Source organism: Typopeltis vanoorti, chromosome 20 (genome assembly GCF_054136105.1).
Source record: "Typopeltis vanoorti isolate ZY-2024b chromosome 20, IOZ_Tvanoo_1.0, whole genome shotgun sequence".
In the NCBI taxonomy this organism is placed as follows: Eukaryota; Metazoa; Arthropoda; class Arachnida; order Uropygi; family Thelyphonidae; genus Typopeltis; species Typopeltis vanoorti.
This window is the reverse complement of record NC_143568.1, coordinates 77,245,514-77,258,734: the sequence shown is the minus strand read 5'-3', so window position 1 is coordinate 77,258,734 and position 13,221 is coordinate 77,245,514. Positions and strand designations below refer to the sequence as shown.

The following is a 13,221-nucleotide window of genomic DNA, read 5'->3' as shown; positions in this document are numbered from 1 at the left end:
ACATCTTGACGTTGGTAAAAATGCACATTATATCTTAGAAAGAATAATGCAAGAGTTGATTGATATTTTAGCATCAGAAATTAGATCTGAAATACTGAAAAATATACATTCTGCAGATTATTTCAGTGTTTTATGTGATGAAACTACAGACATCTCAGTTTTAAAACAGCTGATTGTGTACATTAAATATGTTTGTCAATTTAAAGAGGTCAGGGTTAGTTTTGTATCAACTTGCAATATCATTGATGGCAAAGCTGAGACTATAACTAACAAAGTAATTGAAACCCTTGACAGTCTAGGCATAAAAACTTGTAATCTGGTGGGCCTAGGATCTGATGGAGCAGCTGTCATGATTGGAAAGCAAAAGGGAGTTGCAAAACTGCTCAAAGATAAAACAGATGGACTCACAGTCAACTGTCATGTGTAAACCACCGACTGGCTCTTGCTAGTACCCAAGCAGCTGTTGAAGTGTCTTATTTAGTCATGTTTAATTATATCTTAAGGCAATTGTTTTTCTTCTTCCAAAATTCCTCAGTCAGGATGGCTGGTTTAACCCAAATCTAAAATATACTCAGATTTTGGATTTGGGTTAAATTTTGTCTTCAGATTAAGCTTAAAATGGCTAGTGACACTAGATGGCTGTCTCATGATTCTGCAATACAGTCTCTAAGAGAATGCATGGTGAGTGTTATAGCTGCATTGGAAAGAGAGGCCACTGCCGAATGAAATGATATCACAGCTGAAGGTTTAAGAGTAAATATATCAGAACATACAATTTCGTTGCTTCACTAATGATGTTTTCAGATGTGTTACCACATTTATCTAACTTGTCTAGATCATGGCAAAGACAAGATGTTGACTTAACTGAAATAGAGCCAGTCTTAGAAGCCAGAAAACTATCCATCATGTAATTGAAAGACACTCCTGGCAGTTATTTTTGAAATCTTCATCAGCATCTTTCAGGTGAATGGTCAGACCTTCACACTGCTTATTCAGATTCTAATGTTATTATGTTTAAGACTACAATATATGATAAATACATAGGCACAGTTATTAAACACCTAGAAGCAAGATTTCCAGATGTGGAATCATTTCCTGCTTTTCAAGACTTTTCAATGCAGAAAGTCATGATCAACGCGAGACTTCTGAGATTCTTTTTGATTATTATTCTAGAAATGGAAGTCCTGCAGTTTTAAACTATGAAAGCACTAAACTAGAATGGGCAGTTGCATCAAAAATCTAGATCCAAGACAAATACTGCTGAAATTAGCAACAACATCTGAGCTCAAAAGAGTCATTTCCAAATTCAGCAACACTAGCTGCTACTGGACTGGCCATACCTGTGAGCACAGCTGAATGTGAAAGAGGTTTCTCTGCATTAAAGAGGATAAAAACCTGTATGAGGAATCGCATCAGTCAGAACACTCTAAATAATCTGATTCTGATTTCACTGGAGGGACCAGACCCAATAGATTTTAATTACGAAAAAGCTGCTGACAACTGGGCTTCTAAGAAGAAGGGAAGAATTAATGTATAGAATTTTAAGCTGTGAGCATTACAAGGTTTTTCATTACTTAATGAGAAAATAAGAAAAATCCTAGTTTGTTATAATTACCATATAAAATATTATCCTTGTTTGAAATAAAATTACTATTTTAATTTGTTATGTAAAAGGGTCTTTCTTCACTCATTTTTGGAGTGAAGCCATTTGGATCACCTGGTCCAAATGGCAAGACACCAAGCCCAAAGCCACACATATTCTGTGCAATATTGCATAATGCTGGTGTTATATTTGGCACAGAACAAGGAAACAAAGATTGTTCATTACCACACGAAACAGGCACTCCAAGGAAAGACCGGATTTGTACAATCCAACTATGGCCTCAGTTAAACTATTCACCATTACGCACTCTGCTGCTTTTAACAGCATGGCAAGCTGGTCTTTCGAAACGTTAACTTCATCCTTATACATAAAGCTTACAATAGTTTTCAGATCAGGGAATTTCATATGCATCAAAGTTACAATGGAAAGGTTATAAGGATTTTCAAGAAATAAGCTGAAAAAGAACGAACTTGACGCAGACAACACTATCTTATATGCCTTTAGGCTAAAGCCCTCACACATTAATGTTACATCCACTAGAGTTTTACTAGTAAATAATTGCACCAATGCTGCTAACATATTCAGCCGATGATCAGTCAACTTCAAACAAATTTGCTGAGATTCCATAGCTGTTAAATTTTGGTTACTGTTTCGTCAAAAATTAATCTTCACAAAATATACATATACCTTTAAACTCAAATCACCATATCAACATAATACAAGCACCATCTTCTTCTTTCACTACGCATTATTCCTGCTTCCTATGCAGGATCCGCATGTTACTTATATGCGACTTCTTGTTAATACCACTCCCAACCAACCTGTCACTTAGCCTGCTGCTGGGGGGGGGGGGGATATATTTTTGGCTGTAGTAGCATATGTTCACGGGGCCGGTTTGCCTGCTTGCGAGATGAAAATTGCCAGATAAACTGGCAGAAAAAACCCTACTACCTGCGCCCAAGACTGAATACAAGCACCATAATATATTAAAATTATAATGGTTATATAAGGATTCCTCAACTAAATTGAGCAGACAGTACTAATGACAAAATTCCAATAGCAGGTACATATAACATATGCATACACCTACCATACTATACGATGCTCCTACAGAAAATAGTTAGGCTTAGCTGCTTGCACACTCACTAGTATCATAAAACATTTCACAATTCATATTCAATGAACTTTACATTCAAAGCTGCTAATTCACCTAAACAATTTAAAACTTAGAAACTCAAAACATAGATCTTAACGCTTATTTCCCAACTGTATACAAACTAAAAACAGATCAAAGCATCATGCTAGTCAACTTCAACACACACACATTATGAAATTATATATATATATATCATCATCATCATCAAATTCCTGCCATGTACCCTCAAGGGGTGTACAGGATATGATAGTACTACATGAAAAATTTATATATATATATATATATTTTTTTTTTATTTTTTTTATGTTAGATGGAGAGGGAGGAGTGACATTTTGACAACAAATTACTATTTGGCAAACCCATATTAAATGCAGTGACATAAAATGCTTGTTTGACTGTCTTAACTATTTAATTATAATAGTTTATTATAGGGAAACTTTGTTACTATGAATTTTCTTTTAATTAGAATAGCATTATGCCTATGGGCTTCAATCAAGATGTTTGTTATGATAGTCTGTTACAGTAAAAGTCAATTGTATAAAAATAAGCTCTTGTATAATTTTACAATCAGGTAACTGTTTAAATTAAACTTGTCAAGAAATTATGTTTTTATTTAATCCTTTATCCAAGTGTAAATAAACAAAGTTTGCATGTGAAGTATCTTCAGAACTAGGCTACTTGTACATACTGATAACTTCATATCGAATGTCTTCGTATCTTAAAATGCAAAGCACACATCCCTTTGGAAGTGTATAATGCTAAGTATTATGGGAAGAATTACTATCTAGACCAGTTTCAGCCTTTACCAAGGTATGTTAAAGTGCAGAGATACCTCTCCAAAAACTCTTGAGTGATCTACAAGATCACTCTAAATTTCACTGAGTGACCATGAAGGATCACTACTTAACTCATCACTCCTGACCTGAAAGCAAACCCAAAGATGAATTTAATAGTGAGATTTAGAGACATTTGATAATGTCATCAGTGGAGACCCAAACCCAGAAGAGATATCAAGGTTGAATTAATGCAGAATTCATATATTTCCTGTATACGATAGAAAGGTATATCACCTTATTATTCAATATTCTGAATTAGAGATAGATGTTGAAAGTTTTCTCACTTGGTTATAAATTAGCCAAGAAATTATATTCTTGTTTAATCCTTTATCCAAGTGTAGTCATCAGCTTCTATATATATAAGTAGCTTAGTCGTGAAGCTACTTCAAGCACAAACTTTGTGTACATTCTTGGATAAAGGCTTAAACATGAATATAATTTCTTGGCAAGTTAAATTTAATTTGGAGCTAAGTGAAAAAACTTTTGACACCTATCTCTAATCCAGAGAATTTTAATAAAGTGATACATCTTTTTTTTTGTATATGGGATATATATATATGATTTCTGCATTAATTCAATCTTGGTACCTTTTCTGGATCTGGCTCTCACTGATCCTGGGGAGTAAAGCAGTTCTTCTAGGTAGCAGGTTTTTGCCTATCACTGAGTGGAACGATTGCTGAGTTTTTCTCTCCTGCAGTGATTCTGGTCAGGAGTTAGTAGAGACCCTTTAGGTTCACTCAGTGAGATGTACAGTGATCTTGGAGATCACTCTAGAGTTTTTGGAGAGGTGCCTTGAAGAGTACCTCAATAAAGTTTGAACTGGTCTGAGTAGTCACCTACCCATAATTTACACCCTTATACATGTCTGAAAGGATACTTGGCATTATGGATACTAAGGCAATTGAAGTGAAGCCATCAGCTATACACAAGTAGCCTAATTGTGAAGATATCTCATGTGCAAACTTTGTTTGCTTACATTTAGATAAAGGATTAAACAAGAATATAATTTTTTGGCAAGTTTAATTTACTTTAATTTGCAGCCAAGTGAAAAAAACTTTCTACATGTAACTTTTTATTATTTAATTATTTTACAACAGAAGCTCTACAAGGATTTAGATACAAATGTGCAATAATGTAAACTAATTGTTGTTGATTATTGCAATAATGTGTTGATTATTGCAATCAACACATTATATGCAATAATGTGTTGATTATTTTTTTTAACTGTTACCATAAACTGATCAGTGTTATGTAAGTATCTCCCTTTGATCATTGCTGGCTTTATTTCACACCTTCAATCCCCCCTACACACACATAATTGTAGTACCAGTTATTTCAGTTCTCTTTCTGGTCAAATACAAAAGATAAAAAAAAAAAAATTGCTTTTATTAAAAAGCAGTATTTATTTCTTTTTTAAATAACAATAATGTCCAAGAAAGGTAGAAACCTACAACACACAATGCAGTGAGCAAACTATGGGAGATAATCTTGGAAAGATTACCTGCTCCAAGTAACACTGTTCCAAGAAATTTTAAGGCTCTGTGCAGATGGTTTCATACTAGATGATGAAAATCAAACACCTGCGATCCCCTTGTTGCTGTTGTACACAGAAAGTGTTTTCTTTTTCAAAAGAAGGCTGTCACAAACATCAGAAAATTTCCAGCTTGTCCAAAGTCAATACAAAATACCTCTTATTATGTAGTTAGTTTTATCTTTGAGCATTCCCAGTGTAGCATCTGGTTATTTCACATTTTAAAATTAGGTTCAGAAAAATATAAATAACATGGAAAATCAGACATGGTATAATACTATATAAACAATATACACATTACAAAATGCAATAAAATACTCATCTAACAAATATACATTATGTGACTTATAAGCAGCAGCTCAGATTTATGTATTTAGTTAAAAATTAATTATTTAAATCAGTTTAAATTTCTTGAATGAATATTTTTACCAAGGGGCTAACAAAGATACAAGTATTCAAATGATTTTAAAATATATGATATAGAAGTAATATAAATTATATTTACATGTTTTCTGGACTGTCATCATCACCTTCTATAGCACTGTTCAAAAAATCAAAGCAACCAAGTGCACTTTCTACAGAAATGCTGATATTGGACCCTGTAGATCCCCGCCTTTGTGTATGTCTCTGGAGTAATGGACAAAAAGAAAAGAAATAAGCATGGATGTGTGCACATGCATGCACACATACCTGTAGCAAAATATATGTTTATATTCACACTCAATAAGGAAGAGAGAGAGATAGGGAGGGAGAGAGGAGGGAGTAAGTGAGAGATTCCTAAAATTTCAGACTTGTCACACTGGTTGCAATAATCTAATCATTTCTTTTTTTCCCTATATTAATATCAATTTTTGTCTATACATATCTCAAATGGAAAGATCTGGTTTCAAATCCAGCCAATAGTAAGATAAACTCTTCAGGTTATCATATTTTTCATTAAAGCACTTTTGTTTTTAAGGAGATTTTCATAGTCTTCTGAAATTTGAATACAGTAGATGCACATTACAGCAAACACCACTATAACTATAATGAATTATGGAAAAGTCCCACAGAGCGAATGCTTTTCTTAAGCTATTACAAATAATAAAAGCTGAATTCGTAGTGAAAAATTTATGGAGACACAACACAAGTGTTAGAATAATTACTTTACTTAACATCAACCAAGTAACAACGACATTTCTACCTCTGTATTGAGGCCATCATCAGGAAAACATACATATGTACAAGGTATAAGCTACATGCCACTGCACTATACCAAAGTAAAATAAATCTTTACTTTACTATTTTTTAGATAAAAAATAATTAATTATTTATCTAAATGTTTGATAATCATTTATCAAACATTTAGATAAATAATTAAATAAAATAAATAAATAATTAAATTAAAATTTCCATTTAATTCTTGGCATCTTTAGTTTAATTTTAATTTGATCATCTCATCAGAGGATATTATAAATGAGGTGTCAAATCATCCTTCAGTTCATTTAATTCTTGGATTTTTTTTTAAATTCTCACTTAAACTCATTTAATTTTCTTTAATTTATAATATAACCAAAGAACTATATTAAACAATTTCTAAAATCCTTTCTTATTGAGATTTTTTTTTTTTTGTAATCTTAAAAATGGAATGAATACAAGATAAATAAATAAAAAATAGAAAGAAATAATGAAAGCTGAAAACTTTCAATATAGCAACTTAATAGCAACTTTATACCAACTTAATTTCTTATCAAATGATGTCACAATCATTAGACAACACAGATGGTCGGAAATATAACAAAAGAAAATCATGAAAAATAAAAAAAAAAATCAAGGGGAAAACAACAACACAGGATTGAGAAACCCTACATAAAGTACACAAAATGACAACATGAAAAAAATATAAATGTAAACAATAAATAAGAGACAAGAAAGCACTAAAACAGCATGAAATTATACAAATCTAGAATTAGCATTTAAATTCTGTAAGGTTGAAGTAGGTTAAATTACTGTCACCAACCTGAAATCTTCAGAATGAACTAAATATGTGCAGACTTAAAATCTAAAATTTAGGTAGACAGTAAATTTTATAGATTTTGCTAAAAGAGACCAAATGGTCTCATGCTAAATGATGTGTATGAAAGCCACACTGTGTTGGAGAAAAGATTGCTTTATACCAATTGTTTAATGGAAAAATGCATAGTAGACATTATGTTTTTTAAAATAATGGTTTCAAACATAAAGGAAACACAAATTTATTAAATACTCCTATATATTTTGCTCAATGTAGCACGGGCATCATTCAGGGAGAAAGCAGAAGAACTGGCTTCAATATTTAAAATATGAACACAAGAATAAGTCTTATAGTATATTAGTATGTGCATACTTCCTTATGTCTCATCAGCAGTAGCAGATCTTAATTGAACAGATTATGTCTATCTCCAAGTTTTGGAAAGTAATTACAATTAATTATTATTTATTTATTTAAAGTGCATGACTATTCCTGTTTCCCTGGAACTTTAAAAGTGTTTCCTCCTACTTGTTCAGCTGAAGCTGAGACACAAGAAATTATATTCTTGGTTCAATCCTTTATTTATTAAGGATTGAACCTTAATAAATAAAGGTTCAACCTTTATTTATAAAGGTATTCTCAAGCTTTAAGTGAGAATTTAAAAAAAAATCCAAGAATTAAATGAACTGAAGGATGATTTGACACCTCATTTATAATATCCTCTGATGAGATGATCAAATTAAAATTAAACTAAAGATGGCAAGAATTAAATGGAAATTTAAAAAAAAAATGAAAAGAATTGCTCTACATGAATCTATTGCCCCAGTTCCTGCATCAACTCAAAGGAACTGCAGTGACAGCTGAATTAACAGCTGTCACCGCAGATGTGCCATGCACAAACTCCGACCGACTTCCAAACAAGATTAAAAACCTTATCTATGAAAAGAACAGAGTGAGGTGCCAATACTACAGAACACTGGCAACGGAACACAAACAAGCACTCAATAGGACTACAAAGGAAATGTGATATGCACTTAATACAGTGTAATACTGTACTAATAGTAATAATAATACCTCTGGTACTGTAATAATAAGTTACATAAACTATTGTGCTCTTTCTTTTAATTCAAACAAACAGAACATAAAAATAAACTCATACAAAAAGTTCAGATAGGAGAAATTTTAAAAAAAGAATATTAAAGGTTGCATCAATGTCTTGCTTTACTGGAAGGGGCATTTCTGTGGCAAGAAGGTAGGCTAACATTAATCAGAAGAAGATGATGATGATGGAGATGGTGTTAGAGAGAATGGACCTGGTGCTGGAGAATCAGGATTTGATTCTGTTTCTGAAGGAGGGGAGCTTACCACTGAAGTCAGTTTCTTGAAAAAGGTATCTAGGGTTGTTTGTACAGCCTTTTTTTTTTTTTCCATCATAAATGACCTTGTAGTAGCTGATGTTCTCACTAACTGCATGGTAAACCTTTGTAAACAGCTGAATGTTAGGATCTTGCTCCTCAAGCTTAAACTTTCCTGGTTCTGGATCTTCTGATTCTTTGTGTTCCTATCAGCTGCTTCTCTATCTCCATAAGGTCTTCATTGGTTAATTCTTGTGAATGGGACTCTAGTAAGCCAATGACATCATTTCCATCGATATCCAATTGCAGTGCATTTCTGGCTTTGACAATGTCTTCTGTGAAGCCACAAAAATTATCACAGAACTGAGGGCACAGCTTGTTCCACCCCCCTTTTCATTGTTCATTGCTTCACTTTGTCCCAAGAATCAGCAATGTTTTTGATGGCATCATTATAATAATGATGTTATATAATTATAATAAAGAATTATATAATAATATAATTCTTTCAGAACTCTCCCAAGGCCATCACATCACCTTCCATAGCCCTGACTTCTTGCAGGAATGTAAGTTGTAAGTAATAAACTTAAATGCAGAAATGACTAGCTGATCCATTGGTTGTAGTAATGATGCAGTGTTGGGTGATATAAATACGACCTTTACATTAGGGTGAAGGTCATCTAAAGATGTTGGATCCAGGAGCATTGTCCAGCACAAGCTAAATTTTATTTTTCTTTTCCAAACAATAACGTTGCACATCAGGAATAAAACAGTTCAAGAACCAATCTTCAAACATGGCAAGTGTGACCCAGGCCCTTAAATTTGACTTTCAAATAATGGGAAGAGCTGCTTTAATAATGCGGCAAAGTGTGGGTTTGTTTACATGCATGAAAGAAATTAGTTCCCAAATTATTAATTTAATTATCTTTATAGGGAGCCTTGAGAGCCCATTCGTAATTACGGAACGGCGTGAGTCAGGTCGTTCATAACCCGGGGACCGCCTGTAGTCCAAACTACACTCGTGTGAATCTAGACCTAATCAGTAAAGTACAAACTTGGGTACTGTACACTAAAACACACAGAGTACATAAACCCCATCCAAATGAAATCACCTGCTGAGGTATGTGAAATCCTCACCAAACTTAAAAATAGAAAAACACAGGGCCCAGATGGGATTTCCAACAATCAGCATTAGACTATGAAACTGCAAATCTTATCCAGTGGAAAATACTAAAGAATGCCATCAGCAATCATAGACCTATTATCACAATCATTAATTTGCAGATAGATCAAAAATCACAGAAAAAGAGATCTTGGAACTTTAGAAAAGCAAATTGGCATAAATACATGCAACTATTAGAAATGCATTGCACTGGCACATCCTCTAGTAAAGAACTAGATCAGCAACTACTAGAATTAACTACCAACATATAGAGAGCTGCAAAAAATTCAATCCCCAGAGGATCCAGGAAAAATAATTGGATTCCATTTTGGAAAGATCACAATAAGAAGAAAACAGAAAGAAGTTAATAGAATCAACTCAAAAAATTGAGATGAAATATCATCAGATTATTAAATAACGCAACATTTTCGGATACTGATCACTCTTCAAACACAATCTCCTCAGGAATTAATACAGCAGCAACAAACAAACAGACGGCAAATATTCTAGTCAAACATTGCTCTAAAGTAAGCAAACTGCAATACAACAAAGAAGACGAAAGGTGCATGAAAACTGAAAAACATCTGCTAATAAAATCTAGAACCTATCCTTCTGAAGATATATTTTTTCAGGACCTCATAATGATGGAATTAGAAACAACAATTAGTCACACTGACCCCAACAAATCACCTGGAACTGATCTTATCTTTGGATATATGATGAAAAACATGGGAGAAAGAGCCAAAAACTGCCTTCTGAAGATATTTAACACTTCCTGGAATACAGGTAAACAGCCAAAAATCTGGAAAACATCAGTCATTATATCCATACTAAAACCTAACAAAAACCCAAGTGACTAAAAGTTACAGACCAACAGCTTTGACTAGCACACTCTGTAAACTAAACGAAAGAATAATACATACTACTTATGAATTGGCTCTTAGAAACTAACAAGATTAATTTCTACTAAACTGCATACAGTCTCATCACAGCACAGAAGCTCAATTATTTTATCTTTGCCAATTCATCATAGATGACTTCCAATAAAACAACAGCAATCTTCTTGGATCTTACATTTGCCTTTGATCGTGTATGGAGACAAAAGTTAATAAAAATTGCATATGATACTGGAATAAGGGAGAATGCATTAATTTGGATTTCAAACTTCATGAAAAGGAGAAAAATAAAAGTCAATGGAATTTATTCCAATATGCATTGAACTTAGGCTGGAGTCCCCCAAGGATCTGTTTCAAGCCCACTACTATTTCTCATCTATATGAACAATATTCATCTCACATCATAAATTATACAAAAATAGCATGCTATGTGGATGATAAAGCGATCTAGCACACAAGTACTAATCCTCAACAATCTGAAACAGTCCTAAACAAATCAATACAAGGCTTAGAAGGATGGGAAAAGGAAACTTAAATTACAGATAAACCTGGAAAAAAACATAGCGAAGTATCTTCTCCATTGACAGAAAAAAAAAAACACATAATTACAACCCACAAATCAAAATATATATAATACCAAAATAGGAAAAACAGTCTCCAAAATACTTAGGCCTAACTCTAGATACTGAACTGAGATTTACAATTCATATTACAAATATATCTAATAAACTTCTTAAGATTAGGATACCCACAAAATAGCATAGTTTTGAGGTAAAAATAAGAAAAAAAAATTTTTTTTTTATAAAGTTTATATACTAAAGAATATATTCCACAATTTTCATACTCAAAACTTCCTACATTTTGAGTTATCTTATCATATTTTTATCATTTTTATCATTTAAATGCTTATTAAATATGCAAAAACTTGAAATTGTTATAACTTTGCTTGTAATTGTCAGAATTAAAAAAGTAAATTATCTAGATTTAAAAGCTCCAAAACATCAGTTTCGTAAATAAAATAAATTGTGAGAAGAAATATTATTGGTTCTTGCTACCATTGCTATATTGTAAGCTACTTTGAAATAAGCCAATCAGAGCAAAGCTTACAACACGAAAACCGGAACCAATATGGCCACCACTAACTCATGTGTTAAAGTGTATTTTTAAAGCTTTGTCTTCAGTCTGAGATTTATTATAAAAATTAAGTTTTAATATAACATTTAGAAACAAATATATATAAATAGGTCTAAAAGAAGCAAAGAAATAGCGGTATGTGATGCACTGATAACTTCTAATGGTGGTGATCTAGGAAGATTACCCGTATTTGAAAGATTGGGACTAAAAATAGGTGAACAATGTTTACAAACATTACAGATATTTGATAAACAGAGATGCTTAAGAGCAAAAAAAAGCTGCCTCAGAAGAAGAAGAAGAAGAAAAAATAAAAAGAAAGCAAAAATCTACGAATATGTTATTTAAATACCTGTTGATAACACATTATTGCTGGTGGTTTTTAAATATTCATAGAATAATAATAAAGTATAGTTATAAACTTTAAATTGATTTTTCTCTGGTTTTTAAATTTTAACACATTGCAGTTGGTTTTGGCAAGATATCGTAAAAACTACTGAGATAAAGAGCCAATAGGCTTCACTTCAGCAAAGTAAATTTATGCAAATTAAGTGGATATTGAATCCAACATTATTTCTTAGCTGAATAAGAAACTCAAAGATAGAAAATCTATCTAAGAGTTTCATGCTGAATATAGAAAACTATAAAAGTTCGTCGAGTCCAAGCATAATCCAACAAGTGGTACATGCTGGGGAAACTCGTAGTAGTAAAGGTGGAGTAAGTTCTGATCACTATCCTTAGTATTTTCCCATAATGAAAAACACAACCCCTAGGAGATGTAAGCTGTTATACATTATGGGAGAAGGTCACTAACCAGACCGGTTTCGACCTTTTAAGCCAACAGGAGGTACAGCATGTACCACCTGTTAGCTTACGCTTGGACTTGCCGAACTTTTATAGTTTTCTATATTCGGCATGAAAATAATGTTGGATTCAATATCCAACATTATTTTTACTGTACGAGTAAAAATAATGTTGGATATTCAACATTATTTTTACTCGTTACCAATATTATTAGTGATCAACTTTACTGTACGAGTCGCCAAAAGGTGCACTAATAAATTAGTGCGCCTTTTGGCGACTCGTACAGTAAAGAAATAAGCTTTGTATTACTGCAACCTTAGTATTTACATCTAGGTCTACCTGCTCACTGACGAGACCTCAAGAAAGGTCGAAACCGGTCTGGGTAGTGACCTTCTCCCATAATGTATAACAGCTTACATCTCCTGGGGGGTTGTGTTTTACATTATGGGAAAATACTAAGGACAGTGATTGGAGCTTACTCCACCTTTACTATGAGTTGCCCCATGTTAGATCTTGAATGAAGGAATCTTGCAAAGAAATCATTCATTCAGAATCCAACATATTAAATTTACAAAAAAAGAGAAATACCTGCACATCAGCTAAAATTAAAAGTGAAACTTTTTCACTTTATGTATAAAATTTGCATTCCTTATTTCATGTACGATATATTTAATCTATTGTGTTCATATTAAGATTTTATTAGAGTATGTCTTAAAAGAGGGATAATCGGACTTAATTTAAGCCTCATTTAAGCTGTGTA

At 32.6% G+C, this 13,221-nt stretch overlaps 1 protein-coding gene across 2 annotated transcripts in view; it reads right to left on the bottom strand.

Moving 5' to 3' along the window:
• Positions 1 to 13,221, bottom strand: part of LOC150095583 (rho family-interacting cell polarization regulator 2-like) — a 327,613-nt gene that overhangs the window by 133,229 nt on the left and 181,163 nt on the right. For both annotated transcript variants that reach the window (XM_090410002.1, XM_090410003.1), the window contains one exon: positions 5,632 to 5,753. In XM_090410002.1, coding sequence (XP_090266128.1) covers positions 5,632 to 5,753 — 122 coding nt within the window. The remainder of the gene's footprint in view (positions 1 to 5,631; positions 5,754 to 13,221) is intronic.